This window comes from Gavia stellata, chromosome 9 (assembly GCF_030936135.1).
Source record: "Gavia stellata isolate bGavSte3 chromosome 9, bGavSte3.hap2, whole genome shotgun sequence".
Lineage (NCBI taxonomy): Eukaryota > Metazoa > Chordata > Aves > Gaviiformes > Gaviidae > Gavia > Gavia stellata.
The window spans coordinates 1,581,298-1,594,471 of NC_082602.1; the positions used below are offsets into that span (position 1 = coordinate 1,581,298).

General features: G+C 40.4%; 1 protein-coding gene across 1 annotated transcript in view; it reads right to left on the reverse strand.

Annotated features, from left to right (window-relative positions):
• Positions 1–1,659: 1,659 nt before the first annotated feature.
• The window catches only part of PCDH15 (protocadherin related 15), a 379,975-nt gene continuing 368,460 nt past the window's right edge, over positions 1,660–13,174 (reverse strand). The window contains exons 33-38 of the mRNA XM_059821547.1: positions 10,911–10,932; positions 9,310–9,348; positions 7,990–8,063; positions 7,006–7,138; positions 4,648–6,246; positions 1,660–1,693 (exon numbers count right to left, since the gene is read on the reverse strand). Of these exons, the coding sequence (XP_059677530.1) occupies positions 4,660–6,246; positions 7,006–7,138; positions 7,990–8,063; positions 9,310–9,348; positions 10,911–10,932 (1,855 nt within the window). The 3' untranslated portion in view covers positions 1,660–1,693; positions 4,648–4,659. The remainder of the gene's footprint in view (positions 1,694–4,647; positions 6,247–7,005; positions 7,139–7,989; positions 8,064–9,309; positions 9,349–10,910; positions 10,933–13,174) is intronic.

The window sequence follows — 13,174 nt, forward strand, 5'->3', positions numbered from 1 at the left end:
TGACAGCCTTTGCCCTTCACAGATCCGTTCATGCATATTAGCCTCGTAAAATAATCACTTTTTATCCTCTTCACCATGATCCATTTGTCTTTTCAGCAGGTTTATGTTCAACGCTACTGGAGTGGAATGGTGATTGTACCATTTAACCCAACAGCTAGCTGGGCTTGAAAATGTATCCATCCCCTTCCTATTAATTACTCTTTAATGCCTCTTTCTATCACACAGACTCGTGTATCATCCTGGTTTATTTCGGAGGAATATAGCCATAGGATGACAATTATTGATGGAGCATAAAAACTGGAGCTAAAGACCGTGTAAAGAAGAAAACAGAACTGATGTGGGAAGAGATGAAAAGATGAAAAACTGACTAGAGAAGAAAATTGGAATGAGCTAATTTACGAAAGAAAATGAACAAACCACGGCCAGGTAACTCTGAATAAGATTAATTGCTACACATTTCCTTTCTCTCTGCAATTTTTATCTTATTTAATCTTCTATTCCACTTTTCTGTGTAATGGTGCTATACTCTTATAAACTCTGATTCCACTCTTACATAAGTTCGCCAGCTGGGCGTTGAGCGAGATCCTCTGTTTGCATAAACTGCTATATCACTATCGGACTTTGGTATTGTTACTCAAATTTAAGCCAGCCGAGGATTTGCTCCATTGACTTTCATGGATTTATTTTTAATTTATTACTCTGAGTTCAGAATCAAGAGCTCTGGATATAAATCTTGAACATAAATAGACAATTTCCAAATCTAAACAGTATAGCCACAAGTACTGTACAGAAAAACAAGCTAGGCATGTATAGAACCGTCTGAAAAGTTAACCAAATGTTGCTGTGCATTTATTAGTAGTTTACTCTTTATTAAACAATAAATCAAGATCCAAAAAACCTAATCAATTTAAACGAAGTAGTGTTTAGCGAAATGGGAGCCTGTCAAAATAGTTGTCGGGGAGGACAATTAATTGGTACAAATGTGAGTGCAAATTTTGTTTTTAAACTTTAAAGCGTGTCGTTTGTAGTATACAACATATGTGCACAATACAAATTTCATACATTTTCCTCAGTGACAATAAAAAGCGCAGTTTATTATAAACTGAAGTAAAAATTAAAATTAAAAAAAAAAATAAAATCACAGTTTTGTCATTGGTATGTGAAGGTTGTTCCAAGGCCCCATCCAGAGCTCCTCTTCATCTGACTGTGTGTGTTCACTGTGCAACTCCAAGGGCTCTTTGACATCCTCATTATCAACAACTGATTCTTGCTCTTCTGTGCTTTTCATTTTGGAGCCCCCTGGCTTTGTTACTCTGTTTTCGGCCCCTACCGTAGAGGAAGCAAATGAGACACTGCAAGGTCTTGTGTTCATTTTATCGCTAGAAGATGGTCCCTTTGACAAGGTGTTCAGTGGGACATTCTCCTCGTGTGTCACTGCAAGCTTGTCCAGTTTCTTGAATTGCTTCCCCAGCCTCACCGGAGATGTGACTTTTAAATTATTACCAAGGCAAACGCGACGGGTTCTGACAACAGAGCCATTCTGTGCAATGTAGATGTTACCGTTGATGTTGTTTTGAATATTCGGGTTATTAAGACGATTCCTCTGGCTGGAATCAGGAGCGCTGTCTTCTCCAGTGGAGCTGGTCTCGTACTCTGGGTCGACTATCAACTTGATCCTTTTCTTTCTGGCCCACTGTTTGACAATAAATAGAAATGTTGTTAAATCTCAGCACTATTTCTTACAGTTTCCCACCCTTTTTCTATCTGTTATACAGACACTCATATGAATTTTTATTAACTTGGTCTTTTGTACCCTTCCTTCTAGGTATTGCTTAATTGTTTTGATTACCGCTGTCTGCCAGTTTGTGTGAACATGCAAACAAGTCTCTGTACTAAAAAGTTATAAGAAAGACAAACTCATTTCAGTTCGTGAACTGCATCATGTGAGTCAGAGTGTATAAAAACTCTGTTGTTTTTCTTCAGGTTTGGAAAGTAGTGACAAATTTGTGTTGGGGTGGTTGGGTTTTTTTTTTGCTAACAATGCATTCAGCTGTTCTCCCATTAAGTCAAAGTGCACCTTCTTCAGAGAATTCTGAGGATGGAGACAGTCCTTGCTGAAAGAAAACTTCTGGAAATCACGATATTGGTAAGCCAGCCATCTTTTGACAAAGCAATGTCTCAGTCCACCTTGCAAAGAGAGATGAAAACCGACTAGATTAATTACCCCTTCTAACCGAAACTGGAAGGCACTGATGATGAAGCCATTGTGTAAGTGATACTTCTAAGAAACTGCTGTACTAACGGGTAAATGCTAGGAAGGCCTTAGAAGTTTTCTTCCAGAGTACTACTACATTGTAAATTCAGAGCAGAAATGGCATTGAGCAGGTCTGTTTTATATGCACAACGCATCAAGCAGAGAAAGATCTCGGGACCTACACAAGGGAAATTCTCAGGCACGACATTGGCAAAATTGGCTGGTTAAAAAAAGAAAAGCTTGATATAAGGCTTTGTGCCAGTTCCAATCTATTGGGATCAATGGAGATGCTAGTACATGGAAGACGGTGGAGAAATGAGAGTTTAGATTTTTATATAATGTGTATTATTTCTTTAAAGAGTTAACGCAAAGTATTTCCACGTTGCTGTGACTTTGTGCTAATAGTGATTACACAAAACCCTTTACTTAATTTATAAATGATCTTTTTAAAATAAATGCCTCCTTGCAGTACACTGAAACAAGCTACTATCATTCTTGAATTAATAATGAAAACACTGTTATTTCGCTAACCATCACCGTTAACTCCCACTGCAATACACGCACATGCACACAAGAAAAGCCAGTTTTTAGAGAAAGAAAATCATGCGAGGTACAAACGGATGATGATTGCTCTTAAGTTTTTGAGAAGTTACGCTTTGTACAAATTACTTAGAGGCCTATTCTTTTGTTCCCAATAAAGACATACAATTTTCTTCACACAGGTGGATGAAAAGACTGACTAGTTTAAATGGGATTTACATTAGAACACTGTGTGCAGCTACAGCTTTGTGCTATATGGGAATACAAAAAAGTAGGTAAGTGATCATAAATCTAGTTCACATTTCACCTGGAATTAAAGACAATAGTTGAGAAGTTAGCATCGTGCTTTGCAGCTCAACACCAACTGCCCTGCCAGGGTAACTCCACAGCAGGCTCAAGTTATGTTAAAAACACAAACGTTTTTCTCTTCCTCGTCTAACAGAGACTTCCTGGCAGAGTTTTGGTGCGTATGCCAGAATTTGTACTAGCTTAAAAGTACTCACTCACAAGACTAATCCAATACTGGCTCAAAGCTTTAATTTAATTTAAGCTTCCTATGGCTTATCTGGATAAATCTAGTGGCCGAGAAACAGCTCTGTGGCTTTTGATACAAGGTTTTGATACAAGGTAAATAAAGCACAGATAGCTTGTGCATACACAAAGCTTGCATACTCTGTGTGCTGACAGCACAGATGAGAGCTCCGTGAGGAAGTACGTCATGCAGAGGTTGCTTCTTATATGAAACCACAAAGGCCACTTGTGCTCTCAATAACAGAAGTCTTTCCTACACGATCATGCTCATTCTGAGCAGAACTGTGCTAATGAAAGCGCTACAAGATTTCTCTATTGAATGACATCAGATATTCCAGGTTATTTATTGAATTTTAAAAGGCAGATACCAAAATATAGAACATAGGTGATGGTTACCTTCGGCAACACTTTGCTGTTAACGCATCTCCAACTTTTAAAGAGATGTTTAAAAAAAAAAAATAACATCACTGTACTGTTAGGTGGGAAGGGCAGAAGTTGGCAGGTATAATCCCTTTCCTCTTCTGACCAAGCTCACTTTGTACACCTACCTCTGCATTTCTGTCTTGTACATCACTGGTACCTGAAACCTGAATCTCGTGAGCCAGAAACAGTTTAATCCCAGCTCTGCTAGCAATACTTTACAGTTTTGGGAGTGTTGCTTTGCTGCTATTTCAGTTGCCCTCCCTGCAAATAGGGCTAATGTTTACAGCAGAGCACTCATTCGAAGATTAGCAAATGCTGTACAGAAGGGGAACATAAGGTGAAACCATGTACAACTTCTAAGTCTTTTCATCCTCATCATCGTTCCTGTTCTTCACTGAATTCCATGTTTTGCACCTTTTCTTCTGTAGCGTTCCGTTTTGTGACAGACATAACCTGCACGAACCTATGGCCCTCAATAAGTTTGTGCCATCAGGTTTGTCAAGCTATCTATCACAGCTAATGCAAAATGCAAAGTTACTTTCCTTCACAATGTGCATAATGCAAAAAGGATTAAATCTAAGAGTCAACACAATGCCTCTTTAATGACGTTATTGAAATTAGCAGAGAAAAAGAAGTACTCCTTCCTGCCATTGCTCGATGAAAATTAATCTTTCTATTTCCACCACTAAGTATACCCCTGAGCTGTCTTTCAGAGGAATTCTATTCATTTGGTTTTCTACAGTTCTGTCCTTAAGACAGCGTATAGAGTTCAAACACTGAAGCAATAAGCTTTGACGTTTTCTTTTTGGCTGTCTCTAGTCAAGTGCGTATTGCTTAGGAAAGACCACACAGAAGGCACAGCAAACAAGATCACTCCTTACTGCAAACTGTCCACCTACTGTCGCTCCTTTTCAAAAGGATGTAGAATCACCAGTAGTCTCTGACTCCGTAACGGCAGTATCCAGGGTCTCGTCTGACTGAGACTGACTGTTTTCCTGGGGCATCTTTTTTCGTATTGTCTTTCTTTTCATGTTGGTGTCAGAACTTTGATTCTCAGTATCAGGGGAAGTAGCGGTTTTACCAGAAGTGGCACTAGTTGTGCTTTTTGTCCCTTCAATACCTTTGGAAGTAACACTCATTTCACTTTCTAGGCAAGAAGATTCATTCTTACTGATAGCTTCCTCCCTGTCACTGGCATCTGTATCAGCCTCTTCTGTGCTTTCATCCACGCTATCCTCATCATTAATAGCTGATTTTCCTCTCTTGTCTTCTGCAGTAGCAGCAGTTTTTGCACTGGCAGATGTTTCAGAAGCTGCCTTATTGGAGTTATTTGCCATCTCATTGGAGCTTGCGCTGACTTGCTCCACATCCACTTCATCTTCTTCTGACACCTCTTCTATTGTGTCTTCTATCTCAAGGCTGGCAGAGGAGGTTTTGCTCTTATAGCTGGATCCTGAAGTTTTCCTGTAGCTCGTGTCCCTGTCACTACCTGATGCATTAGAGCTAATATTTGATTTCTGGCTGGATCGCCTCACTCTGCCATGAGAACTACCTCCCCTGCGTTTTACACTTGACCTTTCAGTGCTTCTCCTACTGCTGGACTCGCTAGTCCCCGATTTGCTGTACAAACTTCGCATAGATGAGCTCTTTGACAGGCTACCATCTTCGTCACTGTCAGAGTCTTCCTCATCATCGTCCTCTTCAGATGAGTCCTCCTCCGATTCACTGCTAGAGCTGGATCCAGAATCATCATCAGAATCCCCAAAATCGTGCCCAGTTTCTTCATCCGAGTCCACAGTGCTTTCAGTGGCTTCATCTTGGTCCAGAGTTACTTTCAAGTAGTCTTTATCTTCCGACTCGGAGCCAGAGCTACTACTCTTCACGGACGATTCATCTGAGGTGTATTTTCTTCTCTTCTTTTTCTTCTTCTCATAATCACTATCCTCATGTTCACTCTCTGCTGTGACATTTATTGAAACTCCTGGTTTTGCTTCATCTCTTTCATATTCTTCCTCTCCTTTTCCTCTTGCATGCACTGAATCTTTGCTAATAGGCTCCTGAAATTTTCTGGAGACACTAATGCGTTTTAACACGTGATTTAGTTTTCTCATTGAAGGTCTGTCATCTGTCGATTTCTGGAAGTAACTTCCCCTGATAATCATACTTTCCTCACTGTCCACTTGGCGGGCCGACATGAGCTTGGCATAACTGGAATCCTTCCTCCCGCCTTTCACTTTCTGCAGAATCATCGGGAATATCTTTGCTTTCTTCCATGGGGAACGAGCAGACTCAGTTCTTCCTACCGGTTTGTGAGCACTGACTGCTACGCGACTTAAATGCATCACTGCTTTTAGTTTCCTTTTTCCCTGGCTGGTCCTATATGCTCTTCCAGAACCACGTCTTAGATCCATCCCACCACCTAAAGGTCTACCTTCTATTTGAGCCCCTGCTCTCTGGCTTATACCTCTGCTTGAAGGACCTCTGCCTTGACTCATCCCCTGCAAATTATGAAAATGGAACTTGATTACAATTTGAAAGACAGTTATTGCGAAAACTCGTACCCTAAAATAAATCAGTAGGAACAAATGCAACATTTTTTCCCAGCATCAGAACTAACTTACCTGGTTTAGAATAGCTTTTTACCAAAGTTATGGGGAAACTTTTACTTCTAGAACAGGCTGCAAGCGTACAACTACCTTACTCTGCAACAGGGAAAAATACTGGCTCAGAAATGTTATCTCTTCTCATTTAATTAAAACCCACGTGATGGATTAAGAGTCTAGTACTTCTGGAAATTAGTTTAACTTTCTTCTGTCTGCCACTGACATTTCAAAATTTCTTTACATTCAGTTGTGAACTTTATGATAAATGAGTTTAGGTGACCACTTTTCTCAGTGGAAAATCACCAGTTACAGGCTCAATGTTAGTAGTACCCCATTCGGTTAACAACATAAAAATGCAATTACCTAAGGCTATGTGGATTTTTCTTTGAACTAGAAATCTACATTGAGGGAAAACCAGACATGGATATTAGAAGAAACTTTGCAATTCCTTTTTTATTTCTAGAAAAAGGGAAAGAGGTGCCGACACAAACTTTACTGGTCATCAGAAGGGCAAACAATGATTAGCATTGGAGGAGCCGCTTATTTGGTCGATACAGAACACAATATTCTAATCAATTACAAAATACATTTGACAAAGTTTAATGGTCCTTCACCTTGTTGCAGAGATGGAATCAATACACCAGAGACGCTTACCTCTTCTGCTGTCGATCCATGCGGACTATAGTAGTAGCCACCGTCATTCTCCACCACGACTTCCCCATACTCATCGTACATCCCCGAAGGAGACAGCAATCGGCGGCGGCTCCCATACTGAGGCAGTTCATACCTGGCAAAAACACCATCGCCTCTTCGTAACGTGCTCCAATGTGTTCACATGCGTCTCCACACGCAGCAACAAACAGACACCCTCACATCCCGAAAAGACAGGAATTTCTTTGCTCTGTTTTCTCTCTACCTTTGAGAAGATTATTATTTTTTCCTTAGCGGCAACACAATCCAAAACCTCTTCCTATTGCAATGGGCCGCACACCCATTACAACTGGAGGGCGATCCGCATTGCCAGCTCGCTGGGATCAGCCGAGAATCCCCCAAGTACGACAGCCTTCTTTCCAGGTACCTGATTTTTTTGGGTGATCTTTTTTATAGTTAGGGAATGAAAGAGCAGGTTCCCCGGGATCAGTTCTGGAGAATCCCTGCGAGCTTTTAAGAACGGCAATAATCCCTGAAGCGCTTGCAGTCACCTGGGCATTATCAGAACAAGGCAGGATGATGTTTTTCTAGGTAAATGTGAAAGGCCAGACGCTGGCTGGGAACTGCGAGCAGAAAGTATCAGTCACTGAACTCAGGCTGGTGAGCCGCAAAAGGGGAGGAGATGATGGAAATTAATTTCAAAGACAGCATAAATATGCAAATAAGAAGTGAATACAAAAACGGCATGATAGATGGGGTACACACTCTGCAAGTGTAATAATTAGATTCCTAAAGAAGCAGGGAGTTATACAACGCCCCCTTAACTTTTAAAAAAGGGTTTTGTTGTCAGCACACGCCTTCGCGGACACAAAGATTAAAGTAATCCTAAGGTGAAGGAACGTCTCCAGATTAGATGCTGTAATAATAAACATCACCAGCCTGGAAAAGCAGCATTTTCAGAAATACATAGGAAAAATGAAAATATACCCATGCTCATAACTGTAGTAATCTTGCCCATAGTACTCCTGCCCTGGATCAATTCCAGACTCCATACTTAACTCCTGTCAAAAGAGAAACACTGATTGAATGCAAACAGTTATACACAGCAATGTCTGATGAAAAAGGCGCAAAGAATAGTATCTTAAAAGTGCAAACAAGCGAAATAAAAAATAATAATAATTTGAGGAACATCTTCAACTGTCAAGAACCATAATGAGAAGCCAACAGGAGCTTTAAACGACCCCTTCCCTGGTGTATTCCCTGGGAGCCACTGTTTTAAGTCAGCTAAATGCAGACGCTGTGCTGGTGTGGGACACTGTCTCACTTACCCTGTACAAAAACCTCATTCAGTAAACTGTACTCAGAGCAAATACGCTGTCACTTCTTGCACCTCTCTCAAAGGAAAAAGCTGTGTTGAAAGATTAGGGCTATTTTACTTACAGTGTTTGTCAGGTCTCTCTTTTTAATGTTTTCTCAACCATCGACAATCATGAGCAGCACTGGACTAAGCTATGTACTTGTCTGTATCCTACAAAAGCGCCAGTGTGTCCTTAAGCTCCTTTCACACACTGTTTGGTATTAGGCTGCTCTGTGGAATATCTCTGAACTGCAGTATCGACACAGAGCGCCAGGGCATGGCTTTTGGCAAGGGACTGCACGTCGTCTCTATCTCATAGCTTCTGAGAGGTTTTTCTCCCGTCCAATGAATTTATGGTTGTGTCAGAGCATCTTGTTGTAATTTCTTACAATGACTGCAGAAACTATCACCATTCTGTACCACAAAAATACCATCGATACCAACGTCTCACAAAAGCTACATGTGCTCTATTGCTTATTCTGGAAACGATATTGGGTCTAAAAGACTTGAAATAGAAAGTGTTGGGTTTATAATCCAGAGCGGCCTTTGCACTTCGGAGCAGTGTGCTAATGCTTTCATTACCTTGGCAGGCCAACTGCTTAGTTCATCTCTAGGTACAGTAATCAATTATCAGATGACTGACATCTGAAAAAAATAGATGGCGGTTGGACAGCGAAGAAATGATTCTGTCTGTGAATCTGGACACGCAACTAGGAAAGCTTTCAGTCTGTGTGATGAAGTCCATGGGAGCAACTAAAAGATGCTCAAGGGGAAAATATCAAGATGCAGTAAATTTAAGGCATTTAATTAAAACAAGACAAATGGGGTAACAATGTCAGGACTTTCCTTTTCATCTAAAAGAGTCGGGGGGAAAATAGACAAGTTTTTATTAGGAAATTATGTAAAAGCCATTAAAAAAGTTATAATTAAGAAATGAAAAATAGTTGTACCTCTGGTCTGAGAAGAGAAGGTCTCAGCAACTGCTGTTGCTACAAAAGAAAATTAGGAAGGGGTTAATTAGACAGCAAAAATTAAAGTGCAGGTCATTTGTGTTCGAGTTAAGATTGGAAAGAAATCCTTCAAAGCCTTTTGTACAACAGTCACCTGGATACTTCCTTACTCTGAGAAGAACACCGCTAAGCACCCGATGTAGTAAAATCACTTTACAGTCCCCTATTTCTTTTGCCTACTATAAAATCAAACTCCCAGTTTAGGTGGTGATTCTCTAAATTCTTTAACTCAAGAACTTCTGTCAGAGCCCGAGAACTATTGTGTGGTGTATGTTGGAGACAGCAGGGAGACAATGGCAGACAAAAAATTATCCAAAACAGGTAGGAAGCAAATCTATAGGAATCTGCAGTACAGTCTCTGATTCAGCTATTAAAAACCTGAAGGGGTTTGCTTTCTTATCCAAGCTTCTACTGCAATACCATCGCTTTAATTCTCTATCTATACTTACATACTTCTGTGGCTTTTAACTAAGTACCTCGCAACCACAAATACACTTTAATTCACAATATCAATAAAGCAGTGAAGGATTATCTCAGTTGTTTTCTCTACAGCTTATGTGTGATTTCTTTCTGCATGCGGCATGCAGTGAGAAAAAGCATGCTGACGTGAGGGAAAAGACCCTGGGAGGTGGCATGGAGAGGACCGACAGGACAACATGGCTCCTCTCAGGTGTGTCACAGCTGAACATGGGTCATTTTTGGTAGCCATGTTGCTAATTACGCTGCAGCTCCAGTTTTCTGCAAATGACAGACCGATGCACATCACTTGCTCTTTTGTAAATTAGGATCAGATTTACTCAGGAAAATCAGGACCACTGTCCCCATGCTCCTCCCAAAACTTGGCGGCACTATTTCAGCCAAGTTTCTTGGCCAAAACCAAACCTCGAGGGATGGGGAAGTTCTGTGTCTGAATTAAGAGACAGAAATCAGCTCTGCAAAGGGAGGAAAAAAATCACAGCAGAACAACAGAAAGCTTGCAATCTGTAAAACACTACTGAATGAGGAGCAGCAGGCTCCAGACACCCACATTAAGATTAGCAAAACTGATCCAGCTCTCGGCAGTAAATACCAGCCTTTATGATAGAAATGTATTTTGGAGAACTTTCCCATTATTAAATGAGTTCATTCAGATTCCTGAAGGAAACTCGCCATATTATTCATTGCTGGAGAAAAGGTTGCTGCACGAGCAGCAGACTACACTGACTTGCAGGGAAGCTCTGTGTAGTCCAGTACAGGGCCCACGACAGCGGGCAGCGGCAGATGATTAGGCGTGCCGTAAGAGAATACAGCAAGCGTGGAGGGGATTCCAAGGGAGACTGCTTTTGGCAGTTTGTCGAGCAGCAATCTCCTACCCTGGAGGTTCTGTTTGTGCCATGACGGTTACTAGCCCCCAGTGAACCCACGCCTTGGGAACTTTTTGAACCGCTTTATATTTCTAGCCTCAACAACGTCCAGTAGCAATGAGTTTCACAACATAGGCTGTATGGGAAAAGTATGTTAGGGTAATCAATGTTTTAACCGTAACTGGGGAAGAGCCTTACCTCTTGCTGTGCATATCCTCGCCTAGAAGTCAGAAAAAGAAAAAAAAATATTAGTATACTTCTGTGAGACTATATAAAGATGCATATTGCCATTCTTTCTGGAGAGAGGTGAAAAGATAATGTAATTAGAAATATTACTAGCAAGAAAAGAAATACATATCTACAATACAAAATATGTTTTTCTTTAGATTTGCTCTGGACATAGGAATCATTGCATGAGAAAGGCTAGTGAATCTTTGCGATCTTTTCTTGCTTTAGGTTGCAAATGAATGAGAAGAAATCCCCAATCCCCAAAAGCCAGAGAGCCAGCGCACCCCATGGAACTCAGCCAAGGGAAAGGGGTGAATGCTGTGTTTGGCTTTCCTTGAGTTCCCCCAAGAGAGGTCCTGCCCAGTCACCTTCTCCGCTGTCTCATAGACCAGCTACAAAGAGACTCTGTTCTTTCATGCATCTGCTTAAGCAGTGAAACACTTTCTCTTCTACTTCTGGACTTTCTGAATCCACTTGGGACTCCCTAGAAATTGGCCTAGAGCTTCTATTACTAATTTCTTGTAACAACATTATTATTAAAGTTATGCATTTCCTAACATTTACTCAGCAGGGGGGAGTTAAATTATTTTTGCTATCTATGAGTATTTTGCCACAGGCTTTGTGCTTTTGATCTTATCGGCAATTTTTTGTCGTTGTTTTAATTCATTTTCTTGGAGCCATTCACATGCATGACAAATGCACTTATGTCTATCAAGTTCTCTATTTCCACATTTTGTGCCGGAAAATTAAAATGCTTTAGACGAAACTAGGGAATGGTAATTTAGGTCTTAGCATTATTATTAAGGATAGGCCTGGATTTTATTATTTTGTTTTTTAAGAAGGAAAAGGGTAAATGCTCAAAATTATGTTGAGCTTAACCTAGCACACAGACAGCAATCTAGGGAAATTCTTTAATTACACTTGAGTAAACAATAAAGAACAGAGTAGAAGTCCTTCTAATTCTTTAATATCACCATCTAGAAAGTTTTCTATTCATATTCAGCACACGGAATTGATTATCAGAATTAAATTAATGCTGTTGCGCATACAATATAAAACTAATGAACAACTGAAATGAAGATTTATCATCAAAAGATGATCGGTGACTTTTCAAAGCCCGCTTGAGGAACACTTGTATTTAGTTTCCAATATCACCTCCAACAATCTTCAGATAAAGAAGGTCTTGTGTTGCACAGAGGATAAGTAAGCCTATTACTCTTAATTGCTCTCGAGTACTCACTATATTGCAGATTAAAAGCATAATATAAGAAATTCTAATTAAATTTGGAATTCAACTGTCTTAAAAGTAGCACCACGCTGTGTTTTGAGAGCTGCTTATACTTCTCTTATAGTTTTGTGTGGCCATGATTAGAAGAAAAAAAAGCCCCCAAAAGACAAAAAATACCCATTCACTCAATACAGCACAAGGATCTATTCTGACAAAAGGCAAAGGTCAAAATAACATCATTTGTTTCCGGGAAGGAATTATAGCTCTCCACCAAGGGAAGAATTGCTTCTGGATAAACATTATCAGCCAGACTTCACTGCAGTCAGTCAGAGAGAAATCTTCAATGCAAAATAGGAAGCAAGGACAGAGCGCCTATGATGATGTAGAATAATATGACAGCTAGTGTACACTGCTGGTGCTTAACATGAAAGCTAAAACAAGAATGAATTTACACGTACAAAATGTGCCAACCTTTCACAGGTCTGTATTGCTAACATAGGTTAAAGAACTGTGATTTGCCTAAAGCAACGACTTCCCCAATTACTGGCATCCCAGCAGGCATTTGCTATTTCATACTTTATAGGTGTTTTCACATTAAAAGCTAAAGCATCCTAAACCCCAAATATTACAGATACTACTCAGAGGAGGCAACTGCTTATCAATTTGCCCTGACTCTTGAAACGGAGGTTTCCCACAGCTCATAGCTGGAACTGAGGAGAAGGAATCCGGAAGGGAGATGAGCAATGATACGCTACTGCTCAATTTCAGCTTTGCAAACGGGTTTGCAAAGAAGTGCTCTCCACTGACGCAATCTCTGCTCCTGCTCAGAACTCAATCCCATCAAGCTGCTGCCGAAAGGATGAGAGATATATCCAGGGTCACATCTGACCCTAATGAACCAAATCAGACAACCTGAAGAGGGGTCAGTAAGCTTATATATGCTCAACTTCCTACCAAGTAATATATTGGTTACAATACTTTGTAGTGCTGCAGAGCATCCAGACAT